Source organism: Vidua macroura, chromosome 4 (assembly GCF_024509145.1).
Source record: "Vidua macroura isolate BioBank_ID:100142 chromosome 4, ASM2450914v1, whole genome shotgun sequence".
NCBI classification, from domain to species: domain Eukaryota; kingdom Metazoa; phylum Chordata; class Aves; order Passeriformes; family Viduidae; genus Vidua; species Vidua macroura.
In genome coordinates, this window is record NC_071574.1 from 37,336,479 (window position 1) to 37,356,598 (window position 20,120).

General features: G+C 39.0%; 1 protein-coding gene across 1 annotated transcript in view; it reads left to right on the plus strand.

Moving 5' to 3' along the window:
• Window positions 1-20,120, plus strand: part of GALNTL6 (polypeptide N-acetylgalactosaminyltransferase like 6) — a 433,763-nt gene that overhangs the window by 348,486 nt on the left and 65,157 nt on the right. The window contains exons 5-6 of the mRNA XM_053976466.1: window positions 7,461-7,646; window positions 13,867-14,050. Coding sequence (XP_053832441.1) covers window positions 7,461-7,646; window positions 13,867-14,050 — 370 coding nt within the window. The remainder of the gene's footprint in view (window positions 1-7,460; window positions 7,647-13,866; window positions 14,051-20,120) is intronic.

The window sequence follows — 20,120 nt, forward strand, 5'->3', positions numbered from 1 at the left end:
GGGTTATCTAGTGCTAAAATAAGATGGCTTTTAGCCAATTGCTATTAAGTAGATATGATTTTTTCTCTTATTTATCAGTCTGTATCAGAACTTACCATACCCAATAGTTTCCACACTACCTGTCTGCTTCTGGAACTTCTTGTTGTCTGGAATGGCTATGGATCAGATGCTAAAATCTGTTTGGCAGAAAACTTCCCCATCCTTCCTCCAGATTTCCTTAGTCAGGACTAATTGGCAGAACAGCTTAGGTAAATACTGAGGTCAATGTTAGTCATTGATAACTTGCATGATGAGACAGTGTGTCCTCAGCAAGTATGTGTATGATACAAAAACAGAGACAGTAATTGACACATTAAATAATATAGGAAGCTCAAGGATCAAGCAAAAGAAATCTCATTAAGTTCAACAAGAAGTGATAGATTCTACACGCAGGTGAATAACTCCATGTACCAGTAAACATGCAAACTGGCTAGCTGGTGTGATGTAAGGACCTGCAAAGGTTGTAAGTGGATACCAATTGAATAGAAGAAAGTGTTTGCCTTGTATCACCAGGAAGACAAACTGGATTGGGCTATGCTAGGATGAGAGTAATCAGATAAAATTAAATTATGCTTTTTACAATGTTGGTTCTGCACAGAGCTGCGATTCTGCATGCAATTTTGGGCTCTGCAATTCAAGAAGGACTACAGCTGGAGTCAGCTTAGCTGAGGACTGGCAGGACTGTCATGGGCCAAAAGTATGTGACCTTTGAGAAGAGGCTGACAAACCTGGGCTTGTTTAGTCTGGCAAAGCAGTAGCTGAATGGTGATCTAACATCTGCCCACAGTAACTTGAACGGGAATTGCAGAGATAGCAAAACTAAATTCCTCCTGATACTGGCAGATGGTATAATATGAGGCAACAACCCCAGGATGCAGCTTGGAAAATTCAGTTTGGACTTTACAAAAGGCTTATTCACAAGAACAGTAGTGCAGCAATGGATTACTTTACCCAGAGTTATAACCAGGGGACTTGTCCTTCTTGTAGACTTTGACTTGGCTATGAAAAGTGGCAGCTGACCTGTTATAGACTGTGCAATCATTCTGTGTTTAACCAGCACTTCCAATCAACATTCTGCCAATAAGAAAACTTAAAGGGAAACTAGAAGAAAGGAATATGATGTACCCGAATTCATAGGCTCGCCTTGTATTCTGTATTCAGACTGATTTGCCTTTATGGTAGCAGACATACAGGCAGTGAAAGTAAAAAGCATGGCAATGCACGGGAGAGGGCTATTTTGTCAATTGCAGCAGAAAACAAGGAGTAACTGAATAACCATAGGCCACTCAGTTTCCTTTATGTATTTTCTGTCAAGCTTAAGTCAGTCATCAAAAGATAAAGCTGTTCTGAGAAAAAGGTATATTCAAGGCTTCAGGAAACAAACAGAGGATATCCTTGCTAATTTTACCTGGGAAGATAATCCCATCTTGGAGAAAGAGACATAGTAAGGTGGTGGAGGTTCTTCTCACTATGAGGGCCATGGAGGTGCATAAGTGTACTTGCCGGTTTGTCTGTGCATATCTGCACAAAGCTCTTTGTTGCTGGCCAGAGAGTTAAAAAGATAGAGGAAAATCTTCTTGAGCTGGCCTCAAAGAAGCTGGCCTTGTGGCTGTTGCAAGGCAAAATAACCATTTTAATGCTTTAATTTTCACCAAAAGAAATAGTCGTTTATGTATTGTTTTACTGACCTAAGGTCACAGACTACTATCATTTTGGTCACATTGCTTCCTCCCATATTCCTCTGCTGAGATAACAGGGGAGGCCAATATACTTTTTCTATTGCTGTAAGATTTTTTTTTATGGTTCATGTTGGGAATTCCAGAGCATGGAATTACACACCTCTCCGTTAATTCAGGTTAGAAGTAAACAGATTTAATTCAAATTGTTTATCCAGGCATTTAGAAGACTCTGTCGCTGCTCTTCATTATTTGATAATTTGCCGGTCAGTGATCCTTAACAAAAATTGTTAGTACTTTTGAGCAGAAATTTGAGGTGCTGCAGATTTGCAGAAGGGCTCTGTTACAGGAAAAGATTTGGGGTGGACTTGCCTGGCTGGACCAAAGTGGGACTTAACAAAATGCTTTATTTTCTTTGTATTTTCCTTCCTTTTTCATGGTCCATACTGCAGTCAAGCACATTCTGAAGACCAGCTCTAGCTTTCACATAATATTTTAAGTCTCCCTGACACATTCTCAATAACCCTGGAGAAACATGTCTTGTCACATGGTAACATGGGTACAAATGTGATAATGAAATACTCTCTGTATGCATCCCAACGTGAGAGAAGAATTTCAATTCTGCTTTTTACTACTACATGGTTTTCTTCCTGACAAGGATTGAACCCTGGTTTCCAATTTATTTCTGGGCATCAAATTAAGTAAATGGGTACTCTGCTTGAGTAGATCTTTAATTATTATGACCAAGCAAATTTGTCTCTGCTATTATTTTAGAAAAAGTTCTCCAGACTTTAAATGAAGACAGAGGAGGCCCATGCAGAACAATTACAATGGAGAAATTGTTTACAGGCTGTCACTAGAAGAGACATAATGCTTCCCTTTATCATCACCTGTCAGAGCAGTGACAGCCTGTAAACAGCCTGCCCATGCATTATTCTTTGTCACCGCTTGTGCCAGCTCTTGCCCTAGCAGGTGCCTGGCATGTGTCAAACTTATGATTCAGGGATTCATTTGATCAGCACTGTAAAGAAAAGTGTGATGTATTTTTTTTTTAATTACGAATTAGGTATTTGCTCCGCATGTCTAATGGAAGGGGCTTTGGCTTCTTTAGATGCAAAAAGTACCATTTATAGCTTACTGTAGAATTTAAATACTGGCTTCTCTCTCATGCCCAATTCTGAAAGTGGAATTTATATAATACTACGGAATAGAAATTAAACCATCCTATTTTCCTGTTCTATTGTCATGGTAAATCTGTTCAAATTATTTCCTTTGGTAATGAATGGGCAGAATGTGCTGTCCTCTGGACATTTAAATGTCTTTTTGTTACAAGTTGCTTTCTATTTTACATACTGCGTTATAATTTCTTTAAAATAATTTCTCTAGAATTATAGTTTTGTGCTGATATTGATTCAGCATGTTTACTTGTCTACTTGAGTTTGCTTAGTTGTAAATATATATGCGTAACATACAGGGTTTGTGTGTGAGATACTTCTTCTGCAGATAGTATTAGCAACAAAATAGTTGGGATCTGTGAGAAAATGCAGTTGTACTATAGGAAATAAAATATTTGGTGTTCTCTTCTGTAAGGGAAATTTATGGAGTTCTGTAAAAAGGGGAAGTTTATTCTAATAGATTTGGAAAAAGACAAGGTTTTTAAAAGCTAAATTTGTTAGTAATCACAAACACTGCTATTATTTGTTAATCAAAAATGTGACTCAAAATGAAAGATATTTTTGCTATTTATATTAATAGTAGAAAATACTACTGTTTTCTTTAAAACTACTGCTGTTCTACTGTCTCTGGCTGTTACTCTGTGTTTATTTTTGTTGGTAAAATTGGAAACAGATAGTGCCTCAAGTCATTGCAGGACAAATTAGAGTATGAGATCACTTTCGTAATGATTTAAGTTTAAAAAATCGTTAGTTATGAATCCAAAAGGGAATTTGTTTCCTTCACCTTAAGGTATTTTAATTCTCACAACCATACTGGAGTTGGTCATTGAAATCAAATACTTTGTGATGTTTTTATAGTTATTTTAGTTATTGAGAACTTTTTCCCAAATAAATTCCCAAACCACCTCCCTTGACATATCTCAAAACTAAAGATACAGTAGGTATTCTTGCAGGCCTCTATTTGACTATGTTGTGACTTACTGTTAGGATATTACTAACATGTAAGTGGTTTATAAAATGTAGATACCTTATGTATCTCTAGTAACGCATATACTTCGGTTTGTATGTAGAGCTGATCTTTTAATGTCCATTGTCTAACTAAGCTGTATAAAATTCACAAGTCATTACTTTTGTTTTCTTCATTACTACTTCCAGATATGTCTAAATGAGGATGCATTTAGAATTCTGTGTAAACAAGATGTGCAAATTTTATTTGTGTGTTTCTGCTTGGTTTTTTTTTTTTTTTTTTTTTTTTTGACTTGTTCCTTAGCAACAAGGAGAAAATAATAAAATCATTCGGTCATGGGACTAATTGAGTAGATGAAAATATTTTTGGGATATGTAATTCTAGCATCAAAAGATGTACTGGATGTTTTAATGCAGTTCTTCACAGATCAGGTGACATGCTGTCTAAAATGCATGAAGAGCTATCTGAGAGAGAGAGAGCAAGGTGATACAGAGCTTTTGTTTGCTCCATAGAACTTCAGCAAAAAAAAAATAAAAGATTTAAAATTTGAGAGACCTTTTTCCTGAGTTTGCAAGGAATCTAAAGCAATGAAAGAACAATATGAACTACCATCAATTTAATAGATTTCAAGCTTCAATACAACTAATGACAATCAAATCATATTATTCAACTCTCTTGTTATTTAGCAATTGATATAGGAACAGAAAAGAATGTATCATAATTTGAGAGTTGACATCATCTCTCCCTGAAGTGTTTTCCTTAGCAGATAGGCACTCAGCTTTCAGAATTTGCTCACTGAAAGATGTGGAAGGAATGAAATTAATTCCTTTATATGAGACTGAATTTCAGTGAATTAATTTGGCTCAAGACAAGTGATAATGATCAGAATGCATGAAAAAGGTGTGTTTGTATTAGTTCCTTTAAACAGCAGTGGTGGCCATATTCAAACTGCCTGCTGAAGGGCCTTACCCTAACCATTGTGACACCCAACTAGTGAAGGCCCAACTCACGTGTGCCTACAGGCACCAGAGAGCCTACCAATACCACAAACAATTTGGATTGTTCCAAGTAAGGCTCCTGCTTCTCTCCATCAGAGCATTTAGGTGCTTTCTTGGTAGCTGCCTTCACCTACAAAGAGGGAAACTGCCTAAAAACAGGGAAGAGTAAAGCAATTTGTCTGACACATAATGAAATTCAGAGCTATGTAGTAGCTGGTCAACTCCTCTGGTCAACTAGAGTCTCATCAGTGAACCCATCTCTGAGGGTAGGGAGGTGATGATGCGGGATTTGGGCTATAGCCAAGGCATTTAGTGATTGCATCCAGAGTTGGAGAGGTGTGTTCTGGCTGAGCAACCCAGTTCTTTTTCAGTGCTTGTCTGAACAATGTGCAGCAGTGTGGTCTTGCTCTTGGTGCTGAGTCCCTATGCACTATTCAGTGCAAACAAACTGAACACTTGTGGATGGAAAAGGAGAAGGGTTAGGTGACCTTCGAGAACTACAGGAAATTTCTGGTGTCTGAGGACTAACAGAACCTATGGTACCTAACTGATTACATTTGATTTACTTTGGAAATATGTAATAACCTGTCACTTTGGAGCTTTCTCATTTTTCATGGCTATTAGATGATACAATTTACAACATAGAAAAAAATTCAGACTGACAGCCATAACAGACTTTCTTATATTACCTGCAAGGTCTTTGTATCTTTGTTTTTAAGGTCTATTTCCCTTCTTCTATATTCCTGTGCTATGGGAATAGTCTCAATGGAGCTCATAAAAACAGAAAAACAGTTCAATAAATATACACTTTAACAGTTTTGCCTGTGGGCACAAAATGATCCAGGGCTTGAATAAACCTCAGTTCAGTCACAAAACTGAATTGTAGCTGGTAGCTAAAATGAGTCAGAGTAGCACACAGGTTTTTTTTCCTGTGAATATGATTGGTCATACAAAACCCTCCATTCAAAACATAGAACATCTCTTGACATTGTTACTGTTGGGATTTTATTGAGTGTGTAAATAGTGAAATGGGACGGAAAAAGGGATACTTCTTTCCTTCTTATTTAGGAATTTAAATGTGTATTCTACAGTCAGCCACAGAGCAAAAGACAAAAACTTTCTATATTTATCTGAATGTCATTAGTTTTGTTTTTGTCTCAGACTTGGCTTTCCTCACTTGACGTAATACTTCTCCCAGGCAGTACAATGAGCACAAACCCCTCTCTTGACTCAGGATGTCTCCAGAGGGTTGAGTTTCTCCTCCCAGAAGCCCCAACCTGTTCTGTAATCATTGCAGTGGGATGTTCCCAGTCCCTCAGGATTCCTCAGTATAGAAGACCATCCCATGTAGTGCTCTTCCACTAAATACACATCAGTGTTCTACTTCTTCCTAATCTGCAGGTAGCTTTAGAATGTTGTATATGTTTATCAGCTAGGAAAAAAGACAAGGTGAAAATAAACATGTGGAGGGAGCTCTATTTCACTGGAGCTTAATTTTATTTTTACACAAGATCCTGTACTGTCTGTGCTGTGACTTGTTTGCTCATTGCCTTAAATTTGTATATCAGCATTATATACTCTAGGATACTGCTAAATGGAAATCCTTTTGCTAGTCCACAGCAAACTTCTTGCAATTTGTAATGATGTAAGAACAGGATAAGGCCTGTGTTGTCCATAAAAGTCCAAAGAATTAGTAGCTGATATCAGAAATAAGCATAACCTGGCAAAGCCATTTCCATGAGACTTAGCTTGCAATCCTTAGCATCACTAAATGTAGCTTGTAAACGATTTTAATTATTAGAGACTAAGCTTTTGTCTCCCTTTTCCCTGATAAATGAAATTATTGTATTTTTCCAAAGTAACGAGTGGCAAGCTGAGGTGTTATAGCAAAGACAAAAGATCAGGACTTGTGTTTTAGATGTATTTAGGAAAAGGCAAAACTGTAGGGTGTTTTTTGTTGTTGAGTTTTTTTATGATTCTTAGTGTGCATTTCTTGTCAGAAGAAAAAATATTCCCAAAGATTATGTTTAGCAATACAAACAGAACCAGATTTTGCAGATCAGAGAACCTATCAACTACTCTACATTTCAGCCTAATTTTATTAGGAAGTCAGCTGTCTGTGTTTTCTGCTTCATGCTGGTATCTAACTAATAAGATCTTTCTTCATGTCTGTTTCCCATCCCATTACAAAAACAACCTCATTGTGCTAGTTTTATTTTTTAAATTTATTTCCATGCATAGTTCTTCACAATAAATTGATATAGGAAACTGACTTGGAAAGGTCACTGTTTATAAAATGACATGCCAGAATGTTTATATGGCCCTGGGCTGCAGGAGCCAGAGAATGAATGCATATCCTGCAGCTGTTTGGCCATTATATTGTGGATGGCAGGTCGCCAGCAACAACTGCAGCAGAGTGTCAGTGTCTTCCTCTCTGTGATAAAAGAGAGAATATTTGCACTTTCTGAACCATCTCAGGAGGATTTGTGGCAGAGTTTGGAGGACTTGAAGTGACTAAGCAGCTTGCAGGTTGTACACCAACCTGTTCTTCTATTGGCTCCTCCAGGCCTGGCACCGCTGACGCTTTTTTTGCCTTTCTTTCTAGAACATTTAAAAGAGAAGCTGGAGGAATACATGGTCCGCTTTGCCAAGGTGAGGATTGTGCGCACCAAGAAACGAGAAGGGCTCATTCGGACCAGGCTGCTGGGAGCCTCTCTGGCTAGAGGAGAAGTCTTGACATTTCTGGATTCCCACTGCGAAGTCAACGTGAACTGGCTGCCACCCTTGCTTAGTAAGTGCATGAGCATTCATCAGATATTAAAATCAGAACATACAACCAGTAATTGAAGCTGTGTCCCACAGTAAGCAAGAAACACATTGTATCAAAGTGTTTGGAGTTCTGCTGAAGTTCTGATCTCTCTGAAGTGTCAATATGAGAGATAACTCCGAGAAATGTGAGCAGCTGCATTTTGTTTCTTGAGACTGAAGAATTTGTACAATCTTGCAGTAATGCTTCAGCTTATAGTAGTTACAGTTTATTTTATTATTGCTACTACTAAATACACTGCTATATCTAGTATAATGTTAAGTCCTTACTATACACCTGAAAAGGTTTGTTATGCAGGTATTGTATTCCTTCCTAGTTTTCCACATTGCATTAGAACAGTTTTTGCTGTAAATATATCCAAGGCCTCAGTGTTAAATCCAATAGCAATAGCATTCACACCAGGAAACTCAGAAAGAATGATTTGCTATTGATTGTTGTGCTGGATTCCAGCTGCAGCCAGCAAAGCTCCATTAGTTAAAGGAATGGAAAGAATCAATTGTTGTAGTCTAGGATTTCACTTCTGGAAACAATGTTCTCTTTTCTACACACCTGACTACATGCAAAGTAGATATTCTTTACAAAGTGAGTGCTTTTTGCTACCATAACCAAAGCAAATTTCTGAGTTGCCTAACAAAGAAATTTGTATTCATTAAAAAAGTCTGCTGTAAGTACACAGAAGGTTATGGTTTCGCTAATTAATGGTTATTGTTCCTTGAATTCTGTTGTTAGGACTCTTGGGCCACACAGTAAGCTGATAAAGCATTTGCAGCAACATGTGCATTCTTCTAATGAGCTATCAGTAAAGACCAAGAAAAATAGTATTAACTAGTTTCTCTTCAGATCAGTAATAAGATAATGCACAAAATTCCAAATATTTGTCCTTCCTACCTTCCATATCAAATCATGCGGACAGTTGTTCCCCTTGTTATCCCCTTGCCCTCAATCACATCTGCATTTTTAAAAATAACCTCCTTGTCTTCGTGTAAAATAGAAGTGTCATAAAGGAGCAGAGAGAAATCCAAGTTGAGGCCAGTTCCCCTTGTTCTGTCTCTAGGAGAAGAGACAGAACCCACTTCACCACACTCTCAGGCAGTTGTAGAGAGCAATAAGCTCTTCCATGGGCCTCTTTTTCTCCAGGCTTAATCAACCCCAGCTCCCTCAGTTGCTCCTCACAGGACTTGTGCTCCAGATCCTTCACCAGCTCCATTGCCCTTTTCTGAACTCGCTCCAGCCCCTCAATGTCCTTCCTGTATTGAGGGGCCCGGAACTGGACACACGACTTGATGTGCAGCCTCACCAGTGCTGAGTACAGGGGGACAATGGTCCTGCTGGCCACACTGCTGCTGATACAGCCAGGATGCCATTGGCCTTCTTGGCCATCTGGGCACAGCTGGCTCATGTTCAGCCACTGTCAACCAGCACCCCCAGGCCCTTTTCCTCTGGACAGCTTCCCAGATGTGCATCTGTAGGCCTGTAGCACTGCATGGGGTTGTTATGATCCAAGGGCCCCAGTTCTGGCTCCAGACAGTCCAGATCCCTCTGGAGAGCCTTCTTGCACTCCAGCAGATTGACATTCACATCCAACTTGGTGTCATCTGCAACCTGAGTGAGGGTGCATTTTATCCCCTCATCTAGATCATCAATAAAGATATTAAAAAGTACTGGTCCCAGTACTGATTCCCTTGGGAACAACACTTCTGAAATTCCACCAACTGGATTTAACTTCATTCACCACGACTCTTTGGGCTGGCCATCCAGACACTTTTTTATCTGGTGAAGACTGCACCTTTCTAAGCTGCCAGCTTCTCCAGGAGAATGCTTTGAGAGACAGTATCAAAGGCTTTACTGAAGTCCAGGTAGACAATATCCAGAGCCTTTCCTCACATTCACTAGGCAGGTTACCTGCTTATAGAAGATCATGTTTGTTAAGTGGGACAAGACTTTCATAAACCCATCCTGGCTGGGCCTGATCCCCTCGCCTGTGTGATCTCCCATGAGATAATCTATTCCATACATCTAGCTAGGTTTCACCCTGTAAAAACCAAAAAATAAATAGAATAGCAATAAAGGATTCATAATTGCAGCCAGGTTGCAGTTGGGTATTGAACCCTTAGCCTCAAACCAGAAAACTGAAAAGACGAGCAACTGCATCAATGCCCCTCAGTTCTGAAGAGGAATGAAATCTTTCTCATTCCACATAGAGTAGAATACCTGTAGATAACCAGCTCGCCAGAGGACCTAGAAATGAGTCTTGAGGAATACTGAAGCCCAGAATCAAGTCTGTTTTATTTTGAAAGAAAAAGTAGAGCATTACATAAAGGACAAATAGAAAATAAACACACATCTAGTATATTTTCCCTGTGCCCTGTTTTTCTAAAGGAATGAGAGAATTTTCTTATAAACTTCAAATGGCATATATTTACTATTCTGAAATCAGATGACATCTGGCTGCTAATAATAGTAAAGTTAATGTATGTTTTCAAGTTTTATCTGAAGTTATATTTTGTGATTCACTCAGCACTACATGTGACTGAAAGTCATTCAGGGAAACCACAACAGAAGACATGTTGAGTGTTTATTGCTTCGAAGCTGCCCTGTTTTAGTTCTGATTGTATCTGGCATGTGTAGTGAAAAATCCTCAACAAGTACATGGTTCAGCCTTGCTTTGGACTGGCAGTCTTTGGTGCTAGGAGCAGTGGCTTCCACTGTTCCAACCCAGGTTTTGTTCCAAATGAGACCTTGAAAGTTAGAGGTTGGGGAGAAGGGTGAGGAACCAGGAGCAATCACTTAAAGATGGTTCTCAGAGCTATTTAAGTATCTAACTTATATTTTCAGAGTTAACTATCAGCTTTTAGGCCAAAGGAAGACTGAGTTATTTCAGTACTTTTAGGGTATCTAAATGGCTTTGTGGAGCTGAGACACAGTTGTTTTCAGTTACAGTCCTTTGTTTTGTTCTCTTAAAAATGGGTGTAAAATGCCTTTATTTTCTTTAAGCCTTATTTAGTTTATTTCTTTGCTTAAATGGGCTCTTAAGCTTAGGTAAGACATTCTGAGATACTAGAGAGTTTTGACTGATGCTCGCTGAGTAGGCAGCTGTAGTGATGTAAAAAGGTTGTCAAACAGCTGTTTGTTGTCACCCCCCAACAGAAGGAAAGATGTGGCTTGGACTCCAGCAGCTGACAGTTTAGTGCAGCATGAAGTCAGTTATTGCAGGAAAGAAACTGAGTGGCAAACCAGAAAGGTCCAGGCACATATTTCCTTCTGCTGATGTTGCTGCAGGAGCAGTAAGAGGAGAGATGGACAGTAGATTAGTAGTGACATAGGCTATGAGAACTAGGTCTGTTAAAACAGATTCCTTCCCTGATGAAGAATTAAAAATATATCATATTCAGATTATGCTAAGCAAGTTGTCAAAACACCTGCTTGTTATCCATCTTCACAACAGGTATATGATGTATTGCTTGACAGTGGAGAAACTGAGGGTACAAGTACTTATGGCAACTCAGAAAACAAGAGATAATTTTCTGAATCATTCAAACTTTGTCACTACCTGTAATCACGTATTTCAGTACGACAATAAAAATATTTGCGTTGAAAAATTGCAAAAATAAGAGTGACTGAATGATTGCAAGGGCTGTTTGCAATTTGGCATTGTTACTTTATCCAGCCCAGTTTGAAACGTGCACTTGAAATTAAAAGGGTACCTGTTTCTCATAGAGATAAAACCTCTATTTCTGAGATAGTGATTCATCCAATATTGAAAACTTCTGTTTATTGCCATATATGCTTACTCGCCTTGTATATATTGGTTAAAATTTCCTGGGAGAAAGCTCTGAGCAATGTCCCCTCCTGTTCTCAGGCTTTCCCTCAAATCTACAAGATTTTTGTATGATGCTTATGTTTGCTCATCCCTTTAACTGAAGGCTATATGCAGTGAAACAATACATGGATATTTTCAGACCAGTAGGAATCTGTATGGGGATGAGAAGTAAAGGCAATGGAAGAGAAAGTGTAGAGCATTTCAGCTGTGGCTTTCAGTGTGGCATTAGGAGCAGGTGGAGGAAAGAGCAGTGGCTGATAAAGGCAGCACCATGTTTGCGTATCTAAGTCTGTGATGCCACCACACTTGTGAAATGTAAGTTAGCCTTACAGCCTTTTCTTTCTGTTTCCTAAATTCATTCTGGGGCTACATTAAAGCTTAAGTACTATGTATGTAAAATTCATTATTTTAAGCATACTGAAGGAAACATTGAGGCTGAAAGTTTGGTTACTTTGTCTCTTGGTGTGCACAACTACAAACACCCTGGTTTCATCAAAAGGCAAGATTTTCCTGTGGTTCCCTATCTCTAAAATATTTTGGAGACTGAGAAGTAAGTTCTGCAGAAACACACTAAGGCAGGTAAGCATCATCATACTTGCAGAATTCTTGAGAGTTGCAGAAATGAAGACTGGGATTGAGCTTGAGCATTGCTCAAAAGAATTTCCCCCTGACTATCTCTGCATGTGACTTGGAGACTTCAAATCCTTCAGTGTATTTAATGACAGAAGCTTTTAAAGATGAAGAGAAGGATGCTAAAGCATTAAGAATCTACCTTTGACCTGCTCCAGAAAAATCAATCCCACTTAGTTTCTCTACTCCAATCAATTTAGAATGGGGGATCAGAGACAGATTGTTATAAGCCCTATAACTATTAGGAGGCCCATCACAGGAAAGAGATTATGTAAAAGTGACTTTATATAATGATCACAGATAACGTTATACAGTGTGCTAGTGGATGTAATTATATTTGGCAATAGCAACAGTAATGCACCCATTATCTCTGTGATGAGTTTCTTAGAATTTTGTGAGAGCCTGTGTTTTAAGTTTATTTCACTATTAAAGAATAAGGATGTAAAAACCTGCTGAACTTCCAGTCGCAGTAATTTCTCACTAGTAGCATAGATTCCTGATTTGGACAGTGTTTCTAAACTTAAACTTCTGAGAATAACTATAAAGACCCAGATGTTTTGTGAAAATAATCTTTCTTTCTTAACTCCAGTCCTGCAGAAGCATGGAAGCAGAATCTGTATTATTAATCATTATACCAATATTACCTGCCTTCCTATTTAAGTGTTTAATCCACACTCAGCCCTCTGATTATTTGTAGGGTATTATCAAGCATCAGTGAAATCTAAACAACAAAATCAAAAAACTTCCACAATCAAAAATTTTCCACATAAGCCCTAAAGTGTACTAAATAAAGTAAAGGATCTAAGCTGCCATTCAGAGAAAAAGCTTTATTATACTTGGAATTTTAAGATTTTAGGGGGTTTTTGAGGGTTCCTAGGTAGTTTTTCACTGTCCTTTCATGTCAACACAGCTATAGGTTTTCTCTGCACTTCCTCATTTCAAACCATTATTCTTTATTCTTCTGCCTAGTTCTTGATGTTGGCCTATCTTCTTTACTTGTCTTTCTTTTCAGAGGAGCTCTATAGGATTAAGCAATAGGATTCACCAAAGCAGACTCAGGCCCAGATGAGCTTATGCTAGCAATGGGAATCTGATTTAGTCTCACAGTTCTTTTTTTTTTTTTAAGCAAAACTAAACTCCTTTCTTTAGAAAGCAGGTAAGAATAATACTGTGAAGCCTTCTCTATAACTCAAAGATTGGTACAAAAAAAAGGACACAAGCTCTGTTTTTCTCTTTGTGTTGGAGTTTAATTTGGAGCATTTGATTTCAAAGCTGATGCTCTCTACAGCCACAGGAACAGTGACTGAATGGTTACAAGGGCTGAGATTCACATTTAGGAATAAATCTCTCTCTCAGGGGCTTCTCAAATATACTCCCCACAGATGAGGGAGTATTTTTACCATTTGCTTGCTGGCTTGTTCCATAGCTGACAGACTGGAGACAGCTCAGAGCAGCAATGAGAGAGAGAGATGCAGATGATTGGACTACTGTGGGTCTCACAGGGATGTGCTTCCCTTTAAAGAACCATAAATACTTCTAATCATTGCCCAACTGCATTAATTCTACTTTAAATAAGGCTTTGATACAGATTTGAAAAATGAAATTATTGGGGAGCAACAGGGCACAAAGCAAACAATCTTCAAACATCAGAAACCTGTGGGATTCACTTTTCAGTAATATGATAGATGGCTTGACTAGACATGCCGTTTCCTATTTTCTACTTTCATTTTTCAGACCAGATTGCACTTAACCACAAAACCATCGTGTGTCCTATGATCGATGTCATTGACCACAATCACTTTGGCTACGAGGCGCAGGCGGGGGATGCCATGCGAGGAGCTTTTGACTGGGAAATGTACTACAAAAGAATACCGATTCCTCCAGAGCTCCAGAGAGCTGATCCCAGCGACCCCTTTGAGTAAGTAGTGATAAAGGGGAGAGTGGGAACATGAAGAAGGGCAAGCAAAAAGTGTAACTGTAGCAGAATCCAAGCCCAGACATTTCCATGTAGGCCACTTTCTGCTAGTGAAAGGTAATAGAAAAAAATACCTGAAAACTGGGAAAAACATCAAGGCAACGATTTGTAGAATTCACAAGCTGTGCATGGAAACACAACCTGGCTCAGTGACTGTACATAAGAGACAGGCACATGCTTGTAGTTAAGTATTGGCATCAGACAAAAAGTGACAGGTAATCTGTTTATTTCACAGAAACTTTATTTAATGTTTTATTTTCTGGAGATTGATGCAATATATGCATTGGCAGTTGAGTCCACATTACACCAGCAGATGCTTTGTTTATAACTGGTGATATGGCTGCTGTATATGCAGTGCTGTAACTTAAATACAGAGCTGTCAAACCTGAACACTGTCAAGATGATTTGTAAATAGTTTTAGATAAGACAGCTTCTGATCCCAGTATTGTAGAGATCAGCTCATTCACAGAAATGATCTTCCTTCTTTTCACAAAGGTACATCCTTTTTTCTTATCTTTTAATTATTATCATGTAAGGATCAGCCTGGATTAATCCTTATCAAAAGAGAAAGGACAGACAGACAGACATGGTTCTAATGTGGGAACGTCTTCAGGTCTCTCACACAGACACATCCCAGTAGGGATGCCAGTAGGGAAGGCTCTGACACTTGCTAACCCTGGCTGAACCTTCACACTGTAGGTTATGGCAGTTTGAAACCTCAGCGTTGTCCCCTTCTCAAAGCAAAACCTGGAAAAAATAGCAACAGAAGAACTGGGTCGCTGACCCTAATATCCAGGGAATGACCAGCAGGAAGGAGTGTCACATTTGTGGGCTCATTTTCATTTTTCTATTTGTTATTTTTGCTTATCTCTGTCCAGGCCCTTCAGCCTTCATCTTGCACTAGCATAAGTGCCGATGATGTACTTTACATCAGGTGCCAATGTGACCACTTGTTACTGATCGGGTGGGAGGTTCAGGCAAGCCCTGCTTTAGCCTCAGATTTTTGACAGCAGTTTAAATTTAGTACGGCCCGCACCTAAACTCCAGCCTGCAAGTTCTAAGGATGGCAGATCAGGTTTATTATAAAATTAGTTATTTATTGGATAGGCAACAATAAACAAAAGGCCTTAAACAGAGGCTTTATACTTATTACACAGTATAAAACAAAGAGAACCAGTAGATTACATAAAACAGTGAACAATATTGAGGTATCTATATTAAAGCTAGCAAAGAACTAATATGTAAGAACTAGTATATTATATTGACTAGGAGTCAATGTAATTTACCACCAAAATAGCAATCGTGCACAGAGTCCTTTCACTTGGCTCCCAGGAGAGTAACATCCCAGCTTTGTGGAGAAAGCCCCACACATTTCCAGGGAACATGCAGATTCCTGCCTTATGAAAGTTTGATGTAGCTTTTATAGTTTGTAAAGTGAACTGTCAGTCAGAAATTCCTGCTTATCTTTCCAGATCTCACTTCCACAGCAAAATATCTATTGACAGCTGGAAGCATTTACTTTCATGGCGTCAAAAAAGTCACTGCAAGACAAGCTGTCTTCATTGAGTTATTTCACCGATTAGCAAGCTCTCGTGAAGGGCAAGATGCCCTGAGTTATTTCACCAGCTAACAAGACACAGATAAGCTCTTCTGAGGGGCCCTGCTACACCATTCCACAACATAGATGCAGCTAGTGCAATCACATAACACTCCAGAGCTGCAAAATCTTCAATTGCTCTAAGTCTTCTTAGTCCTCTGAGCAGTTGCAGTTTCTTGGCACTTACCAAAAGTAACCTTTGTATAATTTGGTTCACCATTCAAAGTTTGTATAAGTAAAACTTCTCTATTGCCAGCATAGCTACAGGATTGCTTACAGTTGTTTCACATTTGCTGTTTGTAGTGTGCATCTTGTATAATCTTGTCACGAAAACAAGAGAGGACTAAATTGGAATCTCTCATAGGAAACTTCCTGGAAAGACAAGGTTTTGTGCAGTACAGAATAGATGCAGTGGTTTTGCATGAACTGCTGTTCCACTCAGCATGGCAGCACTTGATACCCACCCACCTTGCCCTGCCAGCGTGAGACACAGGCAGATAAATGGCTTCTCAAGGAACAACGTATAGTACAATGCAGCCTATAAATCTCTTGTAATCGGAGTAGCTGTCAGGTGGAAAGACCTCCCTGTTCTTACACAAATCAGTGAGTCTTCCTTTGTTTTCCCCATAATAGGATGCACATCAGAGCGATGCTGCATTGCTCAAGGAACCATCATGTCTGCCCCCACATGTGCCAGCAGGACTGAAGGCTGGCTGAGTTAGGACAATATGCTTGCTTAAAGTACCCTCTGCCAAAAATGACAGATGAGAATAGTTATGTTTTAAATAATCAGTATGAATTTTGCTTAGGAGAAAGATTATTTTCTAATTCAAAGTCAGTACTGCTTCTCTCCTAGGGCCTTCTCTGCTGAGACCTCAAGTTTTTAATATCTTGCTTACAACAAATACAGTAAGCGTTGCAAACCATTTTACCTATCAGTAACTTAATTGACCAAGACAGCTTCTGTGAAATAAAAGATACAGAACAGTTTTCCTTTAGGTACATATGCACTAAAACTAGAATTTGCTTCAGCCAGCACCATATTATGCTACTGTTTTGTAAGCAGTAGGGAGTTTTTTAAAATTTAGGTTAAATATTTTACTGTTGGTATTATAATAGTTTTATTTCTTGCCAGCAGAGTCAGATCTGAGATGATCCCTAATGAACTGGAAAATTGCCAGCATTCTTAGTAAAACACCAGCAAATAATGGATACATGATCCAAAAAGTCTGCTGATGAGTTTTTCCCCTCACTTAAAATGCCAGCACAGTATATGTGTGAAGCAGAAAAGGTCACATCAGCCTAAGAAATAACGTACATAAAACCAGATCAAACTACAGAAGACCTAAAGAGCAGTTGTTGTATTATCTGCATGGTACATTTGCTTTCCATCTGCATATGATCAAAGTACTGCTGCAGCAGATACCAGCAGCATGTTTGCAGCTGACACAACCAGCTGAAGTGTTGGCAGGGAGGCTCTTGGTATGACAGGAGCACGAATCTTACTCAGCTCCAATGCCAGCTCAGCTAGTGTTCTGGAATTAATCTTTTCCCACATTTTATTTTTTTTTAATAGTATTCCACTGTGGTCAGTTTTGACCAGGTGCTCTCCCATTAGACACCACCTATCTCAACGTGGTCTTCCAGTTCAAAATCCCTCTTGTGAAGAAGAGACATTTTCATCCATTTGTGGTGTGAGTGTAGTCATGATTTATTGTTCCTATGCCTGCAGTGCCACTTGGGGCTGCATCTCCATCCTTTGCTGTGACAGAACTTGGAGTTTCACTGCAGCTCTCAGCTTTCTCAGATGTACACTCTCACCCATTCTCAGGCCCACTGCAGTTGTTCACAACAAGTAGCTTTACACCAAGATTTGGCTTGATGTTTATGACTTTAAGACTGCAAAATGCTCTCAAAAGCTTCCAGTCAAATTCCTGTACAGATAATGTACTAGCACCAACCGGGAGTCATATGACAAATTTGTAACTGCACTTGGATCAGGCAGCATTCATGCACAAATTTTATCAGTTTGGTTCACATATAGTTTGTCATTGGTCATGCCAAATCTCCCATAGGTTTCACTGAACCAAACTACAGCCATTTAAAATGTATTTTCAGTCAAAGCTCCCATGTCAATTATTGGATATTTTTCTATGCTCATTGTAGCATATAGGAAAGTTTAACAACTATTCCATAAATGGATCTCATGTAGCTTTTAAGATCAGTGAGTTTTTTGAAAGATCTGTGTGACTATTTTTCAGGTTACACTGAATCCTTACAGGCATGGAAGCCATACTTCTCCTCTAATAAGGTTGCCTCCTCATGCAGTCACTAAGTCTGTGAACTCCTTGATTTCCCTTTTTCATGTGTCACAGAAACGAGAGGTTTTACATTGCATTCAACTGATCTGTCCCAGTTGCAGATCATCACAGTGACTGTAGTGATTTTTGTCTTGCAGTTTGTGTACAACTACCTGAATATACATGCTATTTTCCTCTGCTGCATCTGGGGTTGTGCAAACAACTCAAATTGGTGTTCTGAAGCATGGTGGGAAATTGTCGGACAATTGTGGAATCATGATTATGTCATGATGATGCTCACTGTCTTGATCCTAGGATCAGTGGTCATTCAGCAGAATTGGAGATCACTTGGGATGTTTTATTCTAGTCTATAAGCAGGGAGGACCAGAGATGTTTATCTGCTTTGTGGCAAGGGTCATCTTGGCTTGTCATCTCCTGCTGGTTCATTCCTCTGTCACAGCAGAGGTTTGAGAGCTTGCCCTTACAGGACACATAGGTTTGGGACATAAGAGCATGCTCCTCTGCAGCTGTTCCTTTCCATGGTGCAGGCACTCTGGTCTCCAGCAGAGTTTGCCTAACCCAAGCAATCGCCACTTAAACTAATGGGATAACCTTGTTACTATAATGGACTGTGATATACAGCATGTCAGTTTATACGATTTAATAGCCTGTCAGAGCTAAGAGCTCTGTGGAAGTACAAAGTGGAGGTTTGATATGTTCAGGCCTGCTGGGGATGACTGCTCTTTATTTCCTGGCATTACATCAATTCAAGGTATCACACACCTGATCTGAAAATTGGCATCAGTTTCATGCCAGCTGCAACATACTTTTCGCTAGACAAGAAAACATGAATGCAACTCAAAAAATTATTCGGAAGGGGCTGCAGAGCTCCTTGGAGCAGTTTTATGATGGTGTAACTTTATGATGCAGGAAGGAGAGAAAGGTGCAGGTGAGACCTAAAAACATTGCTATTGAATTGCAACTCAAGATGGAAAATTTAACCAATGAGAGAAGTGTTGTGCTATTTACTGGATGCCAAGACTCCTAGCACCTATCTGAGGAAGTTAGAAGTGTTTTGGTGTGTGGCCACTACCTACTCTCCAAGAGTTCTTTGCCTTCCAGTGTGATCTCCAGACCTCCCTGAAGGGAGACAAAGCTGAAGAGACACGTAACTCTAGCAAAGAACTAGGACAGTGGTTTTGCAAATACTGGGCTATTCAAGCAAGTAGAAACAACTTTGTAATATCTGACGTTTTAGTTCCTATACTCAGTTTCCTATTTATAATATAGAAATAGAATCACTCCACCATCACAAGGCTCTCACAGTAATAGGAGCCACTTATGTTTAATGGATGTACTTTTGGGTAAAATTTTGGACATGCTCAAGGGATAAAATTGGGTGATCAGTACATTTTTCTTTCCCTTTCATCACTGGCTCTCAACCTTGAATGTAATTTATGACCCTAATGTAGCTAGTTGTGTGTACAGATTGGAAGGTTACTTGACATTTTCTGTTGAATTGCGTACCTAAAATCACATTATTATTTTGCAAACTGTCATCCAGATGCTCTTTTTTTAAAATTTGATATACTCTTAGAAATACTCTTTTTCTGCAGCTCCTTACTTTCAGTATTTAAATACATACTTTTTACAACATGTTCGTGCAAAGAAAATCTTTGCTAAGACTACATTTCAAATCTGACAAGTACTTTTACAATTTTATTTTCATTTTCTGAAGTTCAGAAAATGCTTTGGACAGTGATTTCTGTTCTATAGCTCCCAGTGCCTTATAGCCTATGTCTTTTATGGCTGATTTCTGCCTATAAACATATTCATAAAACCTCTCACAACCAGAAACAATGATCTATTTTTTTAAAGCCTGAGTGTAATCTACTGTTTTGAACTGTGCAGCAGGAATGTTTTATGCAAAGGCATTATTCTGGAGTGAAGCAGTCTCCAACCAGTGCTAGTTTGTGTAAGTTACCGTCTTGATTTATTGCTTTGACAAGCTGTGGTCTGTAAAAGACTGCTAGTGGAGATAACAATAATGGATATAAAAATACCTTTTACAAACTGTCATCCACCTGTGGCCTCTTGAAATCTCAGAATTTTTTTC